Here is a 22,920-nt window from a genome sequence, read left to right as displayed (position 1 = left end):
TTATATCGTCAGTTATATCGTTATCGCAAATTTTCAAATATATATCGTGATAAATATTTTTGGCCATATCGCCCTGCTCTAATTGGCCGATCACCAAATATGAAAACACCACACACCAGTAGGTTTAGATTCAAAGACGCAATGAATGCAGTTTTACGGTCAAGACAAGTATCTGTGTTTTTAGCTGTGTGGTAAATCTCGGTGGGTTTCTGTGTGAGCACAGTGCTGGATCTCTTTCATTGTTCAACGTGACATAAACATTATAGTTGCTTATTAATACAAGTGGGTCCCAGTCAGTCTTCCTCTGTGATGTTTGGCTCTCGGCCACCATTTCACAGCTTTATTAATTCTCTCCCTTTTCACTCCCATCTCCAACCTTCTCTCTGGCTCTATAACTCATTACAGCTCATTACCACAGCCCAAGCTGAACTTGGAGATGGTTTAGAAGTTGGTGTGAATTTACCGGGAGATGGGCTTCGGCGCGCAGTGAAATTAAGAAGCCATGTCCTGTCAAGCACATGTTCTTGCACGGCTGATCTATGAGTATCTGTAGATTAAAACGGGACTTGTTCAGATAGGCTAGTTGAATTATTACTGTCTCCACTGTAGAGCTGTCACTGCTCCTACAGAGGCAGCCTGTAGTGCTACTGTGGCTGCTGCTTGTGAAATTTACAGACTGGGAGGATGTAGCCTAAAGCTGTATGCATAAACAGTTTTGCCTTTCTGATTTACTCTGTGCATTTCGTATTGTTACATTCACAATGAAATTAGAGCGTCATTACAGCACTGATCATTTTGCTCCTCTTCTTTTGCCCCTACTAACAGCCACAGCCATCTAAAAAAAAAGCCAAATATGTTAGATTAAAAAATATGAATACAAATCTACAATATGACCGAGACAGTAATTGATTTTTCTGTGCCTCTGCAGAGATCCTCATTATTCTGTCTGTGTCAGCTGATAGAGAGCTCCACAAGCTGCTTGCAGTTACTCTCAGCTCAGTTGCGAGTCCCGGTGCTCACTTGCAGAATAAAACATGCAGTACTGGCCCGCCTGGGACCAGAGAGGTTGACAGTGAATCATCAGAATGTGCATAATTTGGCTGAGTGTAATTTTTGGTCAGGATGCAGTCAGAAGACAGCCTTTGCCATTTTTTCTGACTCTGTGTGATAGCGGGGCACGACACGCCTCCTACGCGAGCTTCTGGCAGTTATGACAGATAACAGTTAGTTTTGCCAGTTCCTCTGCTGCAATCGGTGCTGTTATTAAAGGCTGCCGTGTCACTGTTCACAGACCTTCACATAGACTCTGGTTAACACTGAGAAGAATTCAGATTCATCCTTGTTCAGTGACTGCTGAACCTGCTATTTAAAGCTGCGGATTACTGATGAACATGTGTTTGCTTCTCTTTTAACTGTTGTGTTTTCTTATCCTCAGGTACACAGAAGAAGAAATCCGACAGAAAGTAAGCACATTCAGACAAATGCTGATGGACAAAGAAGGCGTTATCACCAGAGAAGGCTCCCACACACAACCAATGTAAGTTACGTCGTCAGCTTTGATATCTGTGACACGTGCATTAGAAGGTCAGATTTCCTAGTGGTGCACACTAGTTTAAAATCATCAGTCAGCTGCATCTGCATTTATAACCACCGATAAATGCAAATGTAAAAAGTAAGGAAGAGAAGGGAGAAACGCCCTTCAGCCATGGTATGAGTGTTGATGTTACACAGTTTGACCACTACGTGAATTTGGTCACCACTTTTGAGTAGTGACCGTAAGAACGATACCTAAGATGCAAACGACAGAAATGAGCTTTCTCTGAAAAGTAGCTGGCCTCTCTCTGAGAGATTGAGTGAGTTCAGTCATTCAAGAGGGGCTCAGAGTAGAGGCCCTACTCCTCCACATTTAATGGACCCAGTTCAGGTGGTTCAGATATTCTGACAAGAATGATGCCTCTTGGGCGTCTCCTGGGTGAAGTGTCTGGGGGCGCATAGACCCAGGACCAGAAGCACTTCAGTGTTCCCTGGATAAGCAGGAGGTGGTGGCTGGGCAGAGGGAGAATTAGGCTTTTCTGCTTAGGCTGCTGCCCCCACAACCCGGCTCTGGATAAGTGGAAGAAAGTGGATGGATAAATGGCCTGAGGGCAGTCTGCAACTACACTGCTGGCAACATCTTGTTTGGAATGGCACAAGCACAGCAACCTGCAGAGTCAGACAGAGCATAAACGGGTAACTTGTTGTGCCAATTTTTGCAACATTATCATATTATCTTAGTAAAGAATCATAAGTGCAGTAACTACACCTAACAAATGTTAAACCCGTTTATGCTTTATGTGTGACAGAAAAAAAATGGTATCGGTCTTCAAAATCCCAAAAATGAAGCCCAGTGATGCCCTAACTGTTCATGTCTGGCACTACCTAAAATCCTCTTCTAGTGTTTATTAAATGGGATGTTTATTACAGAGACTCGACCCGAAAAACTCGACCTCCAAGACCCCACACACACAGTACCCACCCAGTTCTGATAGACCTGTTTTGCTCCTCTCTCTGTAGAGAGACTTTGTACATTTTCATAAATTAGGCCACTGTCCGTAAATTATAAGCAGAATTTTCTCCTCTCATCAATTTTATGCAATTCTGGTTGCCTTGCATTGTAAGTTTGCCCTTAAGCTATAAATCTTTGTCTTTGTACAATAATGTTTAACAGCTACTTGTGCCAGTCGGGTCAGAGAAGAAGAGAGGAGAGGGGTTGATGATTCTGCATAAAATTTATATATTTCATTGTTTTTTTCAGAGGATTGTCCATGCATAACCAAAGAATGTATTTATATTCTTTCACAGCCTATCTCACCTCCATTTTTTGTTCGCAAACACATTGTTAGCAAAGTCATTAGGCATCATCCTTGATGATAAGTTGATTAGAAAATGAATGCAGATGCTTCATAATAAATGAAACTACTATAACTAGGCAGCAATAGATAGCAAATGCTAACAGAAATTGATTTTAAAAGAGGTCATGAAAAATGGCCTGCAACTCAAATAATACCTTGAAAGCTGTTGGTTCCAAAGAACATGGACCGTAATTGCAAAAGTGCAATAAATTTTAATGGCTTTTGACTGGCACTGCCTTTCTGTGAATACACAGGGAATAGTTAAAACCCTGGTGCTTTGAAAATAATCAGTAGCATTTTAAAGTCTATTCCAAACTCTGCTGGAAGCCAATGAGGCGAAGATTGGCATGATAATTGTCAATTTGTTTAGTGCTAAGCCTCGTTCAAGCTTTAAGCGCAAGGTGGGAGGGAGAGTGCCTCTTCTGAGGCAAGCAAAGACGGAATTAAAGCAATCAAAATGAATGAATGTGTAAAAAGACTTTGTCCACGTCACAGAAAGACACAATCACAAAGGCTGGAACCTTGAAATACGGGAGGAATGGCAACAGCAGGATGTGGGTGTGGAGGCATTCCTGACTCAGTGTTCTGAACCTGTGAGTAATGGAGAGAGGCATGGTTGTGGTGGCAACCTGTCCTGCTGTCTCTGAACTAATGACTGTTAATGACGCTCATGCTTCCTGTCTCGCAGTCGCGATTAATGATTCTCCCTCCTCTGCATGTCAGCTGTTGTCTGACGTTTAACTAAACCACAGTGAAATGAAAAAGAAGGCTGGGGAGGAGGAGTTACCCACAGCCGTGATGTACAGTAAGATGAATGAGATGAACCTTTATGGTCCAAAGACGGCAAACTATAAAGACACAGGAAACTCTGCATGCTTTGCTTTTCACATTAGTTCACTCTCAAGGGCACTTGTGAGTCAGGTCAATTTAGGATGTCTGTGCTCGCCTGAAATTCTGCAACATTCCCTCTCTACAAAGGCCTTGATGTGGAAAATTGAAGAAGCTTGTAATTTGCAGGGTTGTTATCCTCCCACTCTTCCTTATCCTTTTCGCTCACCCAGGATTTAAAAAAAATACACGCAAGCAGACCTCTGTGTGAAGTAAGCTGAAGTGAAATGCCTCTTTAGACATTAACATGCCTTAATTAATCTGTAGGTTGACCCCCATTGATACTAACCACTAATAAAAAGCAGATCAGAAATATGTTCTTTAATAAATATATTAAAGTTATAACGTTAATACAGTCACAGTGATAAACAGCCAGCACGGACTTGCTAGAGTAGTATACATAACTCTTCCTGTGTCCTGTGTTAAACATGTGTGATGTGTCCTCTCCATTAATGACATCTGCCTCTGTCCTTCCTAGTCAATATGCGTTATAAAATAGGGAGAAAAAGAAAAAGCTACATTTTGCAGAATATTCAATCATTTTAACCTTGTTATTTTAGACTGAAGTTATAACCACAGCCTATGAGTTAGTTTTCCTTGAATATGAGAGAGGAGGCACCTAATGCTTTTTTGTTGAATTTTGGTGGAGCTGCTACCACTGAAGCCCAGTGATGCCCTAACTATTCATGTCTGCTATTATAAAACTATTATTGGGGCTAACCAATAGAAGTACACCACTCAAAGCCTCCAGTGTTAATCATGAACAATTAGCAGATCAAATCAGCTAGCAGATTTGAGATTATGTGACTAGTTTATAGCTGAGCTGTGATATGCAAACTGTTGCAAAGTTTACAGCAAACATTTTGGCCATTTTTTGTAACAGCATGCAGTCACACTGGTGACTTCTTTGACACGGTCTGTAAAATGCTTTGCAGATGCTGCTGAGTAAAAGTTCAGTAAATGTAAACAATCATTAAGCTAACTGTTGCCTTTAGGTTTCTCTACAACTATAGCTGTTATAATAATCTATTGCAGACATCCCTTCTGCAAAACCCCATCTGACTACTTTATGGAAGCAATATCAGCCCACAAATAAGAGCTTGGCTGTATGAGTGCATGCTAACCAAAAACAAAATCAACCATGCTACTAAACTGAAAGGGATTGTCTTAATCCTGCTAAATACCAGCATGTTAGAAATGCTGTCATGAGCATGTTTGGGTGCCAGTGCAGGCTAACAAAGCCAGAAGCATAGCTGCAGACTCCTCAATTAGATATCTTGGTTGGATTGAGAAAAGGTATTACAAATTGATAAGAGATACAGGAAGTCTGAGGAAAGAAAATGAAAGAATGTGATAAATCAGTATAAGGCAAATAATCTAGGTAGAAGCTGATTGTAACTTGAAGAAAGAACAGAAATATATAAATATAGATGCACATAGGCTAAATGAATGCTTCTCCAATGGTTGTACAAACACAAATATGCTACTGCCTTCAGAGTGTTTGATTCTGCTTAGCTGGGAGGTTTTATTCACATGCCATCTTTTCCTCAGGGACAAGAATTATTGACAGGCTAGGCCTCTCAGCTGTAGCTTAATACACTGGCAATAAACAGCCAGCAGTAAGCATGGATGTGCTACCTCATAACTCTGTTTACTGGTGTCCCACATTGATTTCCTGAAGAATGGATGGGAATGTGGAGCGAGACAAGGAATGCAGCATGTAAAGCCTCTCAGAGCCTTTCGTGCTTACTTACCAAGGCTGCCCCTCAGTTTCAGATAGCAGTTCAATATCTGATGTAATACCTGAGACCAGCCATATCTTATTAGGAAACAGAAATATATCTTATTTTGTATAGAAGTGGTTATACCTTATCTAAACATTGTGCATCCACAAGATCAAGGTTTTTCCCCGACGACCATCTAATCAATCAGCTCGGCTTATAGAAATCCCAGCACAGTAAACTTTTCATCTCAATATGACAACTCTAAAGTCTCTGTAGTTTGCCCCCATACATATAATGAAGAGTAATCCATACAGCCACCACCTGCCTCCTCCCCAGAATAACAAACTATAACTCTCTGCAGCAACAGAAACATGTGCAGGACTTCACGAGCAGAGTGGTTGTCTGAAAGAGACTATGAATGAGTTGCACTACTTGGTGCTACAGCCCTAGGGAGACCCCTGGCCATAGTCCATCACTGCCAAGTCTCAGGGACAGTGGCTGAATTAGAGAGGCTCTTACCTCACCAGGTCAGCAGAGAGACTCACTCATCTGCCTAATAGGAACGCTGTCTGGACTGGACAGATGTCGCCAGCATAATGGAGCATAGTATAAATTAGGAAACTAGAGACAGGATGGGGAATTGGTTGATTTGTCACTAATGACTAAGCATGGGGACCACTAGATTGTTTAAATTGTTGTTAATTGCTCTTTTTGGCAGCGAGTTTCTTTTCCTGCCCTGTGGGGGCAACACCGACAGCTAAAGCAACAATTTCTTTTTGTTTTGTTTTGAAAAAACTAAATCAAGACATTAAATGTAAAGTCAGCAAGTAACACTGAAGTCGCATGCTGTTATGAATCTTTCACAATTATTTACATTTTAATGTCCCTGTTTAAAAGAATCTAAAGCAACTTCAGCTAACTGAGTCAGCACACTCATGGGTCATGGGTAAAGTCTGTGAATCCCATTAGAGATGTTTTTTTCATCATTTTTTTTTAGAAGTAAGAAATTTGTCAAGTGAATATGGTAAATGGCCTGCATTTGTATAGCGCTTTTCTAGTCCCTAAGGACCCCAAAGCGCTTCACACTACATTCAGTGTTTCCCCCACCCCTTCACACACTGGCGATGGCAAGCTACATTGTAGCCACAGCTGCCCTGGGGCGCACTGACAGAGGCGAGGCTGCCAGACACTGGCGCCACCGGGCCCTCTGACCACCACCAGTAGGCAAACACGGGGTTAGTATCTTGCCCAAGGATATTTGACATGCAGCCAGGAAGCAGCCTGGGATCAAACCACCGACCTTCTGATTAGTGGCTGACCTGCTCTGCCACCTGAGCTACAGCCACCCATAGCACAAACAATTAGAACTGCTGTGTTATTAACACATCCTACTATTAATACATCCGACTTTAAATCACAGTGCAGATGTTGTTAATCGAGATCTGGCTTTGTAATAGATAATTAGTGCATATTAGGTTATTAGCTAATGTTAGCAAACTTGCTTATCAAGATGACTCCATTGACTGCATGGATGCACTGCAAAGAGAAATGTTACTTTGTGATAAGTAAAAAAAACAAAACAAAACAAAAAAAACGAAAGAAAATGGAAAAAAGAGAAAAGTAGAATTTCACTTACCTGGACTGCAAAGTTTTTGATCAAGCTTTTAGTACAATAAACCACATTCCAATCTGAATTGGTAAGCTAACTCCATTAAAATGCTCTAACATGACCAATGAGTCCAGTCCAATTACTCAAATTAGCAGAGGCAGTACTTAGCATTCAGTGATCATCTACAGCGGACCTCATTTAAGCCTTAAAAGTGTGAAATTAATCAGTTCCAAAAAAAAACAGTCACCCCCATACAGCTGTTATGAAGGTGAGCCAAGATCTTTTTTCTCTCCCCACTATGCTGTAAACATGTCAGTTTCATCACTTCAGTTGGGCATTTTAACAAGAGCGTCGGTGTGAATTGACTCACTTTTACAGCTTAAAGTGGCTCTAAGAGAAACTCTAGTTTTTTGGCTTTATTTCTCTTTCCCAGAGGTTTCTACCTAATACAGCCATGCTAAATATTTTGTATTTGGCTGATGTGGAGTGATGGCATTTTTTTAGAAAAATATTGATGGTAAGGAGGAAGAGTATGCAGCTGCTTCTGAATGTGCACAAGCCTAGTATCCGAACACTTCCTCCAAGGCCAAGCCAATTACATTACCAGAGGCTTGGACTGGAGCCTGCATTTAGTCTGAGAGGCCACACCATCTGGATTTCAAAAGCTAAATAATAAAAATATAGACTTTACAGAGATTTTAGTGAATCTAACCAAAAAAATTTTTTGGTTAGATTCACTAAAATCTAACCAAAAGAGAGATTTTAGACTAAGAAGTTATGACCTGCAGTCTATCTGGGTCAGATATAAACCAAGTTTAGGTGGAGTTTATTTTTGTTGTGCTGACTTTTTACCGTCAGTTGCAATAACTCGTACTGCGTTCTAGCCAGCTTGACGGAGTTTTTATACAGCTGGGTGGGTGCTATGATGTTACTTATAGTGAACTTTATTTTATTCATAAGGTTAGTTAGTAGAGTTGCCAACGGCTCCTTAAAAAAATGGAATGGTCCCTCATTCAGAGAAAATATTACACGTTTCGTATTGAGCTGAGAAGAGATGCAGTTTGTCCCGGACTTTCGCTATAATGAAAAAAAGACACAAAGCTGGAGTTATTCTGTCGTTACGCTGCACAGCTGCCTCTTCTTCTCTCATCCTCTCACCCTCCCTCTCCTGTTGCTACTTCAATCATGAAACTGATCAATGATCAGCTGATCGGCTTTTCTCACTTGTTTGTTTATCGCCCACTTTGCAAAGAGGAAACCAGCGGATGTCGCGCTAAACAACAGCTGCACGTTTAAGCTTGATCAGCTGTTGTTAGAATTTATTTAATATTAATTTCTAGTATCAGCTGATGTTTGCTGGAGCCACAGCTGTAAAGCTGCTGGTCATGATGTCGGTTTGGATATGTGGTGAGAGGGAAACATGAAGATGAAACCAGGAGATGTCCTTACTGAATCATCAGAGCTGAACAGGTGATGGAGAAACAGGTTTACCTTTTAGGTGACATGAATGAGTTGAAGGGAAGTTATGAACTGTTTCTGAGAGACAAATAACACCAGGATCCTTTTCTAAGCAGCTGACAGCTGGTAACTGTGCAGGGGCGGGTCTAGGAAAGTTTTGCCAGGGGGCCAGGTAGGGCATTAACAGGGAAAGGTGGGGCACAAAGAAATACTTTTCTTTCTTATTCTCATTTAAAATATCTAGCTTTTATTAAATAATTATCTAAATCTTACAACCAAAGTTTTTATCTGACGTAAAATGTATAGAAATCATACATATACCAACAAGACAGTGTACATCACTTTATGGCTTTAATACCTGGTGGGCCGGTCTCTAGTCAAAATGCCCGATTTTCTGTCCCAGTCCAGCCCTGCAGGTTAATACTGGCAGTGTCACCATGCCAGCTGACTGTATTTCATCATCAGCCAGTGTTGTTCTTTATCAATATTACCAAAGTTTACCATAAGGCAGCATAGAAAGTATTTGCTTGCTTTCAGGTTTTATTCAAATGTTAGTCTTTTCAGTTGTTTCCCCACTTTTTTCCTGTTTCAAAATCAAACACCAGTTTGTGAGAAGATTATCTTCTTTTTTTATTAGGCAGATAAAGTTTTACATTGGAATTGGCTAATTTGTCAATTGTTTGTTACAAATGTTCGTATTTTAATATTAATAAATGTTTTTGCCCAAAACATATGTGCACTATATGTCAGTAAAAATACTATGCAAATATTGCTGTCCTTGAATGCTGAGTAAACACTGACAAAACACTGATTGTATCTCTTGTACTTCATCAACGCAGTATCTAAAAACTTTGCACCATAGTGGTTAAAATCTCATTCTAATAAGAGTTAAAAGCGCATTTGGTTATTAGGTTTATAGGATTATTGAATTATGGTTAACAGTTGGTAGAATTTTTTTTAAACATTATCTGCCAATTACATCTGCCACCCTTCTCCAAATCTGTGCCCCCCCAACAAAAATTTTCTAGACACGCCACTGCTTGACACAACTTATTTGTTTTTTTCTTCTACATCACTGTTCCGTTTTATCCAAATTTATATCACACCTTTGTCTGATTATACATTCCTTTTTTATCTCTTACCTCTTAATAAAGGAGGCATGGTGTCGCGCTGAGAACCTATCTGTTGTCTTCGCTAAAGACAGTGCTCCCATGTGTTACACACAGTGGGGCAAAAAAGTATTTAGTCAGCCACCGATTGTGCAAGTTCCCCCACCTAAAATGAGGACAGAGGTCAGTAATTTGCACCAGAGGTACACTTCAACTGTGAGAGACAGAATGTGAAAAAAAAATCCATGAATCCACATGGTAGGATTTGTAAAGATTTATTCGTAAATTAGGGTGGAAAATAAGTACCGTAATTGTCGGGCTATAAGCCGCTACTTTTTGCACAAGCTTTGAACCCTGCGGCTTTTAGTCAGGTGCGGCTTTTCTATGGATTGTCCATGAGCGGATTTGTTTTGTTTGTTCTGCTGTTGTACGGCACTACGTTGCCTGGCGGAAGGATCGGGGTTCAAGAGTGGTATGTTGGTCACATGTCCATCCGCCAGGCAACGTAGTGCCGTACGAAGTAGCGCGAAAAACAAACTTCAAAGTAGCACTACGCGTTCAGCTGGAGGCGTGGATGATGAGCGGCGATAAACTTGCAAAAAGCAAGTTATGCTCAACTCCACCATTGGATTCTGACAGCGTGGAAAAGTGTGAAAACATCCACGATCACCAACGGATTTTGAAGGGCTGGACTGCTGCATGATGGAGAGGAGACACCGCCACGGCCCTTCTGAGGGTGTTCGACTCTGACACTGACAACGAGGATTTTTTGGTTTTGTAAGTGACAACGAAGGAGAGAAGCTGAGAGTGGATGACGAAGCCATCCTGAGCCTGTTGTATCCGACACTGGAGAAGAGGACTTTGGTGGTTTTAGTGCGCAGGAAGAAGAGAAAGATGGTGGTGAATGACTGACTTTTCTTCTTGTTAAAGCCGTGTCACTGCACCTGAGCCTAAAAGGTAGTCCGAATCTATTTTTCTGGTGTGCTGTAGGTTATTGTTATGTACTACATTTGTTACTCATTTATGAAGCACAGTACATGTTTCGTACTTGTAATTACCGCTACTTGTACATATACCTAAAAAGTTATGCAAATATGTACCCATAACTTGTTTTTCAAAATATTAATAAAAGTGTGTGTCTCCAAACAGCCATCTCTTTCCTGACAATTCCCTTTGTGCATATTCTCTTACATATGATAAGTCAACATTGAAACACCTGCGGCTTTTAGTCAGGTGCGGCTAATGTATGTACAAAACAGGATTTTCCCCTGATTTTAGCTTGTGCGGCTAATATTCAGGTGCGCTCTGTAGTCCGGGAAATACGGTATTTGGTCAATAACAAAAATACAACTCAATACTTTGTAACATAACCTTTGTTGGCAATAACAGAGGTCAAACGTTTACTATAGGTCTTTACCAGGTTTGCACACACAGTAGCTGGTATTTTGGCCCATTCCTCCATGCAGATCTTCTCGAGAGCAGTGATGTTTTGGGGCTGTCGCCGAGCAACACGGACTTTCAACTCCCGCCACAGATTTTCTATGGGGTTGAGGTCTGGAGACTGGCTAGGCCACTCCAGGACTTTCAAATGCTTCTTACGGAGCCACTCCTTTGTTGCCCGGGCGGTGTGTTTTGGATCATTGTCATGTTGGAAGACCCAGCCTCGTTTCATCTTCAAAGTTCTCACTGATGGAAGGAGGTTTTGGCTCAAAATCTCACGATACATGGCCCCATTCATTCTGTCCTTAACACGGATCAGTCGTCCTGTCCCCTTGGCAGAAAAACAGCCCCATAGCATGATGTTTCCACCCCCATGCTTCACAGTAGGTATGGTGTTCTTGGGATGCAACTCAGTATTCTTCTTCCTCCAAACACGACGAGTTGAGTTTATACCAAAAAGTTCTACTTTGGTTTCATCTGACCACATGACATTCTCCCAATCCTCTGCTGTATCATCCATGTGCTCTCTGGCAAACTTCAGACGGGCCTGGACATGCACTGGCTTCAGCAGCGGAACACGTCTGGCACTGCGGGATTTGATTCCCTGCCGTTGTAGTGTGTTACTGATGGTGACCTTTGTTACTTTGGTCCCAGCTCTCTGCAGGTCATTCACCAGGTCCCCCCGTGTGGTTCTGGGATCTTTGCTCACCGTTCTCATGATCATTTTGACCCCACGGGATGAGATCTTGCGTGGAGCCCCAGATCGAGGGAGATTATCAGTGGTCTTGTATGTCTTCCATTTTCTGATGATTGCTCCCACAGTTGATTTTTTCACACCAAGCTGCTTGCCTATTGTAGATTCACTCTTCCCAGTCTGGTGCAGGTCTACAATACTTTTCCTGGTGTCCTTCGAAAGCTCTTTGGTCTTGGCCATGGCGGAGTTTGGAGTCTGACTGTTTGAGGCTGTGGACAGGTGTCTTTTATACAGATGATGAGTTCAAACAGGTGCCATTCATACAGGTAACGAGTGGGGGACAGAAAAGCTTCTTACAGAAGACGTTACAGGTCTGTGAGAGCCAGAGATTTTCCTTGTTTGAGGTGACCAAATACTTATTTTCCACCCTAATTTACGAATAAATTCTTTACAAATCCTACCATGTGGATTCATGGATTTTTTTTTCACATTCTGTCTCTCACAGTTGAAGTGTACCTCTGGTGCAAATTACTGACCTCTGTCATCATTTTAAGTGGGGGAACTTGCACAATCGGTGGCTGACTAAATACTTTTTTGCCCCACTGATGTGTGTAGGGGGCGAAAGCGTCATAACACCCAGAATATGACATGCTGAGTGTGTTATAATAGTTTGAGCTGATAAACTCTGGGAGTTGTGACAGCTTGAAGGGAAAAAAAGAGTCAGTATGGTGTGGGGTTTTTTTTGTTTTAACATCACACGTGGCAAGGTCACATTTGGCAGACCAGAAGAGGCACCTAAGAGGGAAGAGGGTAGTGAGGCCAAGAGGAAGAAAGGAGGCTCCAGCCATCTGTCAATACATACAATGCAATGTGTGATAAACAAGTCTGAAGATATGAATCCCACAAGCTGGTCTGTAAGAGATTGAGAGCTAATGATATTCTCATTGCTGCAGTGAGGGAAACTTGCAACTGTCGGTATAGAACTCAAGTTGTATTTGATTTTTATTTTTATTTTTTTGTCGTGTAATAGAGTTGTTTTATTTTTCTTGCTTTTGTTTTTGTTCCTTTAAAATTTAATGCTATTTACCATATGGGTAGGTGGAATGTTTCTAGCCTCACCAAAGGACGGCACCACTGATCTGTCATCTGGGTCATTTTTATAAATGCGCATTAGATTAGAATGACATTTTTGTACATCTGTTCATGGCTTCTAGAGGATGAACACCGTTGACTTCTCTCTAGTGGTAGCCTGACATTTATAGTTTTTTTGAGAGGGAATGCATTGGTATAAAACTTCCTATACAGTTGTTGTTTCATCAGGATTTATTAGGCTATAAATACCCCCTGACTTTCTGTCTATCACTTTAAGGGCTTAAAATAAGGGCTTCCCTTAAGACTTTCTACTTGCAATAAGGCTATGTTAAAAATCAGTCGGGCCATGCCTGTAAAGCTAATTTTCATTCATCTTGGTGTTACTTTGTGATCAGAGCATTTTACCATTTTGAGCTGAACCCATAAATCCAAGATATGATTAATACATTCAGAAAATTTAATAAATAATTTAGCATTTTCTTTCTGCTGCTACCTTATTTCCAACTGGGTTACCAGAGTGGAAGATTGATGTCTATGATTTGGTACAGATTTTACACCAGATGTCTTTCCATACACTTGTGTTGCATAATTTCTTAACACAGAGCCACTAAATACTGTAAATCATTTAGGAAAAGTGTCACATTTCACCAATTGTCCTCTAGAGGGCGCTGATGAGTGGCTGTTTTACCAGCATAATGTCCCTCTTACTGTGTTTGTTGGTCACAATTAAAGTCTCTCTTGGCTGTCCATGTACAGTGAAGCATTCCTACTATTTGATAAATAGAATTTGTCTGCTATACTTCAGCATATTAATCGCCATTTTTATGTATAACAATGACAGTGTTTTTTTCCCCCTTTGGCTCAGACTACAATCTTTAAAGGTAAAAAGAAAATCTCTTTGCAAGAAAATCCCTAAACAAATGTGATAATTGTATTAAAAATGTAAAGTTCTCTAATATTGACATCAGATTAGTATAGTATGGTAGTATGATAGTCTGCAGACTTGTTACTCCTCTTTCCTGAGGTTCTTTCAAACAGTGAGCAGCTGCCATCATCAACGTTCTCTCAGCTTCCTTCAACCCTGCCAGCCTGCACACCACATGCTGCTGCTATCCACTATCCACCTGGTATAAATCCATCGCTTGGCTAAATTGATTAGGTTGTATGTTTAAAAAATTATTTATAAATATGACACAAGTCGGCTTTGTTTATTTTAATTGTTTAATGTCCCCACATGCTGAAAATGATGTTGCTCAGTTCTTCTTTTCATCCTTTTTCATGTGATTGCCATGGTCACACACACCCAGCTAAGATGGCAAATATAAAAAGTTAATTATGAAGAAGCCCCACACAGATGTTGCTGTTGTTTGTCTGCATGTTTTCACTGAAGACATGCAGACACACTGTTCACCACAATCTCTTCATGTGTTTTCAGGGTCAACCACCTGCACTATCCCCCTGATGGGTATGAAGAGGACCCTGAAGTGATTGGCTATGAAGATGGAGATTATGGGCATGACTACCATGGTGACAACAGGTATGTTCAAGGATGTGTTAAATCAGCTGTCTGTCGTCCCTGCCACATGGCTTGTGGGTGTTTCCTCCAAATGTAAACACAAAAAAATCTTAAAATATCACCCACAGTGCGTGTGGCGTGAGGTAAGCAGCAATTATTATTTATATATGAAAACTGTTACATAGATGGTCATTTAGACTGTACTCTGTGTGTGTGCGTGTCACTTCATAGACAAGATTAAGTGTCATTTCCTCAAAGTGATTTCCTGTTTGGATGGTAAGATGTATTGTATGGATATTGTGTTATGAAAGAAATGAGAAAATGAGAAAATATACACTTATCATTCCTGTTATCGGTAAAGCATCGGCAAATAACTGTAATCAGAAATTGAAAACTGGAGATGATTATAATAGCAATCGCTTGTAAATGATTTATGCTCCCCCTAACTCTCTTGATGCGGCCAATTCAGGGTGAAGAGGAAATCAAGCAGCTCACATTCCCCTCGTCCAAAGAAAAGGAAGAAGAAGAAATCTGGCCGTCGAAGGAGTCGGTGAGTGGAATAGAATAGAGTAGAATAGCCTTTATTGTCATTGTACAGAGTACAACGAAATTGGAGTGCCACTCCCTTGGTGCAAGTTTCAATAATAAATATAAATGTAAAATATAAAAAGTACAAAAAAAAAACAATCGTAAGTACTCAAACAATAGTATGTACAATATATACAGGATAGCAGCATTAATATAATGACAGTATGAATAGCAGCATAATATAATGACAGTGACGGTATGGAATAGGTTCAATTGTTTTTGTGCTTATTTACTACGGTGATAGCTCTGGGAAAGAAGCTATCCCTGAATCTGTTTGTCCTGGTTTTATGTGACCTGTACCGTCGGCCTGACGGTAATAGTTCAAACAGTTGGTTGCTGGGGTGAGAGTGGTCCTTGATGATATTGCCAGCTCTGCTGAGGTACCGAGAGTTTGCAGTGACCTCCAGGCTGGGCAGAGAGCAGCCAGTGATCTTCTGGGCTGTGTTGATGACCCTCTGCAGTACTTTCCTGTCCGCAGCTGAGCACCCTGCATACCATGTTGTTATGCCGTACGTTAGGATGCTCTCTATGGTGGCTCTGTAAAATGTCACCAGCAGCCTCTCCTCCAGGTTGTTCCTCCTGAGCACTCTCAGAAAGTGGAGACGCTGCTGGGCCTTTTTAACCACCGCCGTGGTATTTGCAGTCCAGGAGAGGTCATCAGAGATCTGCACGCCCAGAAACCTCATGGAGTGTACCCTCTCCACACAGTTCCCGTGAATGTAAAGTGGGGCCGGGTCTGCTCTGCCCTTCCTGAAGTCCAAGATAAGTTCTTTAGTTTTCGTGGTGTTCAGTTGGAGGTTGTTAACTGAACACCACTCAGTCAGTCTGTTGACCTCATCTCTGTAGTCCGACTCATCCCCCCTTGAGATGAGTCCAACCACTGTGGTGTCATCCGCGAACTTTATGATGGTGTTTGAGAGATGGGTAGGGGAGCAGTCGGATGTGTAGAGCGTAAACAGGAGGGGACTCAAAACACATCCTTGTGGAGACCCGGTGCTGAGTGTGATGGTGCTGGACGGTGGGGGCCGAGTCTGACAGACTGTGGTCTATTTGTCAGGAAGTCCTTGATCCAGAGGCAGATGGGGGTGGAGAGTCCCAGGTGAGACAGTTTCTGGACCAGGATCTCCGGGATGATATGATTGAATGCTGAGCTAAAGTCCAGGAAGAGCATTCTCACATAGCTTCATCAGTCCTAGATTTCGCCTGGTTATTGCTTCTGTAGTTGGTAATGTGATTGATCCCCTGCCACATTTTTCTAGGGTCGTTGTCAGCAAAGTGATCTTCAATCCTCCTCCTATAGGCAGCCTTAGCTTTACTGATGGAAACAGCTTCCACTGATCGCTGATGAAGTGGTTCGATTTTTCCTCTGTTTTCCTTTTTTTTTCTCCTTTCGCCAGCTCCGCTGACAGAATAATTACACTGGTGGTTTTGTAAAACGGAATTCCAATTATTTTGGTGTGAGTATCACAAATGAGCCATCAGATACCGCGACTGTGCATGGGGGTGGGGAGCCATTAGCAAAGCATACCCTCATCTCCCATTTTCTTTTGACAAGGTCAGGAAAAGAGGGGGAGCAAGATTGAAAAGAAGAGACACAGAGGCATTAGAGAGCAGCCACAATAAAAGGAGAAAGGCAGAGGGATGAATAGAGCTGAGAGAGAAATCAGCTGAGCCACTATAAGATGATACCTTTGCTCATAATGACCCTATCTGAGGGGTAATGTAATGCAGTTGAGTGAAAAGCCACAGTTTAACATCTATCTGAGGTTCACTTAGCAGTCACGTCATGTATCCTTCTCTCTATCAACAGGTTTGGCAGCTTCTCACCCACTCACAGAGAGAAGAAGAAAAAGAGTGGGAAGAAACACAAGCGAGACCGGTGAGTGCGCACATGCACGCGCACGTGTGTGTGTGTGTTTGCGTGTGTGTGCAAAGGTAAAGAATCTGGATTTTGAAGGCTTTGATCAACAGTTCGCCTTGTGATGAAGCATTTTCAGCACTGTAGTTCATTTATCCGAAATATTAAAGGAAAAGGGAAAGGTGAAAATGAGGCTTGGAAGAGACCCCAAAAGCAAGCGCTCATCAACAAAAACTCTAGGTGCCTTGGGATATCATAACAGCAATAAGCAGTGGTAGAGTGGCCTCTTCCTCCTCTGTTTTCCCTCATTCTCTGCCTGACTCAAGGGGAAATGGGCTAAATGTGTTGCTCTAATAACCCAGTCTGTATGACGGGGCGCACAACTCAAGAAAAATGAGCCTCTTACTAAATTGCTGAGCATCACTGCGCTGCCCTGGTCTGCTTTCCCTCCTCCATCCATCCACTCTCATCCCATTTCCCCCATGTCCTCTCTACTCATTGCCGCGCCTCCGTTTCAGCCTCACAGCAAGGATGTTCTGCATTGCAGGTGCTGCTGATATCAGAATGCCTAGAACAAGGAAGCAGGAGGGCGACATACAACGTTCCTCCAAAGAGACATCCTCCTCTGATGCTCTTCTTTAAGATGCAGATTAGGAAGGGGAGGGGGGAGATTATACGCAGTCCTGTCCTGCTAACATTTCGCTGGTCTTTGTTTCTTTAAAATAGCAGCGGGTTGATCTCAGGCCATTTGGGTGCATATTTGTCTCATAGCTATACTGTTTATGCCCTTGTGATAAACGTTGTGCCGTGGCGAGGGATTCAGCTGTCACCAGAGCTTGTGACAGAGGAGGAGAAGAATGTCCTCTCCAGAATAACACCTCATACACAACAGTCCCTACCTGAGGCCCTTCGGTGGGGAAGCATGGGTTGTCACAAGGGCCACAGCTCTCAGTCACATACCAGCCACATTTATTACTGTGACAGCTTTATTACTCCTCCTTTTTCAGAGCATCAACAAAGTGCTCCCTCCCACTCTGTGCTGCATGCTGTAGGTGTGTAAAACAGCATGGAAGATGTAGGGCTCTTCAGGAAAATAACTTGCACAGGCCGGCCTGAGTAATCACCATGGAAACTGCAATGAGGGTGAAAAGTGATAGGAAGGTGATGTGTCAGTCCTGTGCTGAAGACTGAGGAATAGCCCATATCCTGCTTATTATGTTAAAGGGGCTTGGCCAATAAGTGTGGCTTTATTGTAGGGAGCAGCATGTTCTACTAAGTGTGATGACCAACACATGTAAAGTACAGCACTGCTGTTAGAGCTCCCTGCAGATGTTGCTGCACATATAGATGCATGTGATTCAGAGTGCATTGTTTGCTGAAATATCCCACCCCTTACCTTCCAGGAACATTTCTTACAGTCTTTTTGTCATGTTTCGGCTGTGTGGCAGGCAGGAGAGGACCCAAACGCAAACTCACGGAGACAAAACGTAAACTCAAAAACACAGCTTTAATGCTGGCAAAAAAGAGAACTATTGCTAACTTTTCTGTTAAGTTAAGGCCTGATCCTTCTGAAATTCATAGCCAGTGCTCTGACACGGTGTCATCAATCTTTGAATGCTGAAAAAGCACAGTGTATCCAGAAAAACACATTATATTATATAAATTATTATAAAATTTGTGTCGCCTAACTTTTGTGCCGGTACGCCTAACTTTAATGGCTACCGTAGCATGGCAAAAAGTTAGTCTAGAGCCCTGTAAAGAGTCATGTTAGCCTGGTCTGTATCAACTTTACCAACAAAAGTGTCACGATCCTGGGTCTTAGGACCCAGTGTTTTGAGTTTTAGTTAATCTTAATGTGTATAGTATGTTAAGCTCATTAGGCCTCCTATGTTCATTTGCTTATTAGTTCCCCCTTGTGTTTCCAACCCATGTTAAGTCTCCCCTGCCCTTCATGTCTCTCTGTGCCCCCTCTGTTCTGTTTATTGTGTGTCTTTGCATGTTTGAGTTTCTTGTTTTCTGTCACCCTGCATTGTGCATTATGTTCTCATGGTTGGTCTTTTGTTACTCCCTCTAGTCTAGTCTCTTGTGTTCAAAGCTGAGTATTTCCCTCTGTGTATTTTGGTTCTTAGACCTCTGCCTTATGGTTTGTCTCTGTTTCTTAGTTGCTGTCTCCACTGTCTAGTTCGCGTCTCTGTGTGATACTTCCTGTTTTACTTTGAAGGTCCATGCCTCATGTGAGTGTTTCTAGTTTTGCGTCTCTGTCTCGTCCAGTCCTGATTTCTCCCAGCTGTGCCCTCCTTCTGTGTCTCATTCCCTCGTTATCCCTCTGTGTATTTAAGCCCTGTGTTTCTCTTTGTCAGTGTCGTAGTCTCCCTCATAGCTGTGTGATTTTTCCCTGTGGCTCCTCGTGCTTTAGTCTCCCCAGTTTAAGTTTAGTACTGTTTTTGTGTTTCACCTTTTGCCAGCATTAAAGCTGTGTTTTTGAGTTTACGTTTTGTCTCCGTGAGTTTGCGTTTGGGTCCTCTCCTGCCTGCCACACAGCCGAAACATGACAGAAGACTACGACCAGACAATGGACCCAGCAGCTCACAATCCCTCCGCTGAGCTCCAGGAGGACATGATCTACACGGTAGAATTTCTCTGCCAGGAGTGGTTTGCGCTGCCATTTAAGGAATACCAGGAGGAACTAGCTCTCCGCTTACAACGGATGATCTCTGGACTCCCCTGGTTATTTGGCATGCTCCACCCTTTAATCCAGGACTTCCTTGTTTCTACTGTGCGTGTCTGCCCTGAGCAGCCACTCCTGTGTGAAGAGCCGGAGGATTTTCAGACGAGTCCGCTTGAGGATTTGCGGGCCGACTCGTCTCCTCCCTCTTCCAGGAGAAAGCGGCATTCACGCCGCCATCGCTCCACAGCAGCTGAGCAGACCATTTTTGTGAGTAAAAGTGACTGTTTGCCACATTCTGACTCCAAACCTTCTGCCATTTCATCCACTGTTAGTCATGCTGCTCCTATGAACACTTTAGTTTTTCAACCAGCTCCTCCGAACCTTCATGATTCCAATCCTGTGTCTGAGACTCCACGTGACGCTCTTCCAGTATCTCAGGCAGTTATTTTTTCCGTGCCCCAGCTGGGAGGTGTAAACAGTAACAGAGTGCCTCCCACCATAGTTAAACTGGCTAGAAGACTTGGACTTGATGCCACTGAGCTCATGAATCAAGTTGAATTTTGTGTTCCACAGCCAGCCATGTTCAAACACACTCACCATGTTTTAGAGTCAGACCAAGTTCAACCTGCACCTCAAGTGACTGTTTTGGGTGTGGCCTCACCCCTGGACTTTGCTGCTCACCAGTCAGCTTATTCAGAAACTGCCTTTGCAAACCTACCTACGCCTGTGACCGCTCCTGAGCTCCGCTCTCCACCACCTGTCCCGGCTCCCAGGGTGAGGCCAGCCAGGGCACAGCCTACCTCCGCACCCGTACCTACTCCTCGGGTGGGAGCGGCTCGTGTCCGGCGGGTGCCTGCACCCATTCCTGTGTCCGCTGAAGTCTCAGACGAGCCTATCCAGCCCCTGTCCTTGTGTTCTGTAGGCTCGGAGATATGTCAGCAACAACTACCACAATCACTACAACCTCTCATTTTTTCCATAGTTCAGTCTGTTGCTCAGTTAGCTCAGTCGTGTGTTCAGGCTTCAGTTTTGTCTCCAGGTCAGGCTTCAGTTTTGTCTCCAGGTCAGGCTTCAGTTTTGTCTCCAGGTCAGGCTTCAGTTTTGTCACCCATGCCGGTCCCCAGGGTGAGGTCAGCCAGGATACAGCCCGTCTCGCACCCGTACCTACTCCTCGGGTGGGAGTGGCTAGTGTCCGGCATGTGCCTGCACCCGTCCCTGTTTCTACTGAGGGCTCAGGAGAATTCAGTCTACAACCCACACCGCCATCACTACTGCATGCCTTTCAGTCATTAGCTCGGTCACTAGCACTGTTAGCGGCCCAGTCCATAGTACACTTTCCTGTGCTTCCGTTAGCTCAGCCCTTAGCCCACTGTGCAGCTCAGTCATTTGCTCCATCACCTGCTCAGCCTTATGTTCAGCCGGTGGTCTCTGCACCTACTGCTCATGCCTCGTCAGCTGGAGGGCCCGAGGAACCCGTCCAGCCTCATGCCTCGTCAGCTGGAGGGCCCGAGGAGCCCGTCCAGCCTCATGCCTCGTCAGCTGGGGGTTCAGGAGAACCGCACCGGCCTCATGCCTCGTCAGCTGGAGGGCCCGAGGAGCCCGTCCAGCCTCATGCCTCGTCAGCTGGGGGTTCAGGAGAACCGCACCAGCCTCATGCCTCGTCAGCTGGAGGGCCCGAGGAGCCCGTCCAGCCTCATGCTTCGGTTTCTGCTTCGCCTGGTCCGGCTTCGGCTTCTGCTTCGCCTGGACCGGCTTCAGCCTCTGCTTCTGCTTTGCCTGGTCCAGCTTCAGCCTGTGCTTCGCCTGGTCCAGCTTCATCCGAGTCTTCATCCTCACCTGGTCCAGCTTCATCCTAGTCTTCATCCTCGTCTGGTCCAGCTTCAGCCTCAGCTTCTGCTTCGCCTGGTCTAGCTTCAGCTTCTGTTCCTGCTTCGCCTCCGCCTGGTCCAGCTTCGGCCTCTACTTCTGCCTCGTCTGGTCCAGCCTCTGCCTGTGCTACGCCTGGTCCAGCCTCAGCTCCTGCTTCGCCTGGTCCAGCCTCTCAGCTCCTGCTTCGCCTGGTCCAGCCTCAGTATCAGCTCCTGCTTCGCCATCGTCAGGTCCAGCATCGGTCTCTGTTCCTGCTTCGCCTCCGCCTGGTCCAGCTTCGGCCTCTGCTTCTGCCTCGTCTGGTCCAGCTTCTGCCTGTGCTTCGCCTGGTCCAGCTTCGACCTCAGTTTCGGCTACGCCTGGTCCTGCTTCGGCTACGCCTGGTCCGGCCTCATCAGAGTCTTCGTCCTCGTCTGGTCCGGCCTCTGCACCTCGGGATTGCCGGCCACTTTCCGAGCCACCAGCTGGACTTCACCGCCGTCGAGGTCGGCCCCCTGAACTGTTTCTACGCCGTTGCCGTCCGCGCGGCCGGCCCCCGGAACTGTTTCCATGTCGCCACCGTTGCCGTCCGCATGGACGGCCCCCGGAACTGTTTGACCATGAACTCCTGTGCCGTCGGCCTCCGGGCCGGCCCCCTGATCAAATGAACTATGGACTTCTGGACCGTCGCCCTCCGGGTCGGCCCCCTGAGGTGTTATGAACTGTTCCCTGCGCTCCTGTGTTTTTGATGGACATTTTGTTTTTGTGGCCTTGTTTCTGGCCCTCCGTCCTGGACCCCCTCCGCCCGCCCTTGGTGGGTTGTTTTTGGTTTTGTTTTTCGGGTTTTGGGGCGTCTGGAATCCGCCCTTGAAGGGGGGGCTCTGTCACGATCCTGGGTCTTAGGACCCAGTGTTTTGAGTTTTAGTTAATCTTAATGTGTATAGTATGTTAAGCTCATTAGGCCTCCTATGTTCATTTGCTTATTAGTTCCCCCTTGTGTTTCCAACCCATGTTAAGTCTCCCCTGCCCTTCATGTCTCTCTGTGCCCCCTCTGTTCTGTTTATTGTGTGTCTTTGCATGTTTGAGTTTCTTGTTTTCTGTCACCCTGCATTGTGCATTATGTTCTCATGGTTGGTCTTTTGTTACTCCCTCTAGTCTAGTCTCTTGTGTTCAAAGCTGAGTATTTCCCTCTGTGTATTTTGGTTCTTAGACCTCTGCCTTATGGTTTGTCTCTGTTTCTTAGTTGCTGTCTCCACTGTCTAGTTCGCGTCTCTGTGTGATACTTCCTGTTTTACTTTGAAGGTCCATGCCTCATGTGAGTGTTTCTAGTTTTGCGTCTCTGTCTCGTCCAGTCCTGATTTCTCCCAGCTGTGCCCTCCTTCTGTGTCTCATTCCCTCGTTATCCCTCTGTGTATTTAAGCCCTGTGTTTCTCTTTGTCAGTGTCGTAGTCTCCCTCATAGCTGTGTGATTTTTCCCTGTGGCTCCTCGTGCTTTAGTCTCCCCAGTTTAAGTTTAGTACTGTTTTTGTGTTTCACC

General features: G+C 44.0%; 2 protein-coding genes across 4 annotated transcripts in view; both read left to right on the top strand.

Moving 5' to 3' along the window:
- srrm3 (serine/arginine repetitive matrix 3) overlaps positions 1 to 22,920 on the top strand; it is a 171,943-nt gene that overhangs the window by 114,227 nt on the left and 34,796 nt on the right. For all 3 annotated transcript variants that reach the window (XM_005918958.3, XM_005918957.3, XM_005918959.3), the window contains 4 exons: positions 1,436 to 1,537; positions 14,341 to 14,442; positions 14,891 to 14,971; positions 16,820 to 16,888. In XM_005918958.3, the coding sequence (XP_005919020.1) occupies positions 1,436 to 1,537; positions 14,341 to 14,442; positions 14,891 to 14,971; positions 16,820 to 16,888 (354 nt within the window). The remainder of the gene's footprint in view (positions 1 to 1,435; positions 1,538 to 14,340; positions 14,443 to 14,890; positions 14,972 to 16,819; positions 16,889 to 22,920) is intronic.
- On the top strand, positions 19,170 to 20,978 carry LOC121814300 (flocculation protein FLO11-like). Its single transcript, XM_042219485.1, has 2 exons — positions 19,170 to 19,896; positions 20,155 to 20,978. The coding sequence occupies exons 1-2, from the start codon at positions 19,416 to 19,418 to the stop codon at positions 20,826 to 20,828; spliced, it is 1,155 nt and encodes a 384-aa protein (XP_042075419.1). The 5' UTR covers positions 19,170 to 19,415; the 3' UTR covers positions 20,829 to 20,978.

The sequence above is a fragment of the Haplochromis burtoni genome, unplaced genomic scaffold (assembly GCF_018398535.1).
Source record: "Haplochromis burtoni strain Fernald_Lab_line unplaced genomic scaffold, NCSU_Asbu1 Contig_34, whole genome shotgun sequence".
Taxonomy (NCBI): Eukaryota; Metazoa; Chordata; class Actinopteri; order Cichliformes; family Cichlidae; genus Haplochromis; species Haplochromis burtoni.
Note: the sequence above shows the minus strand (reverse complement) of the source record. Positions and strands in the feature narration are given on the sequence as shown.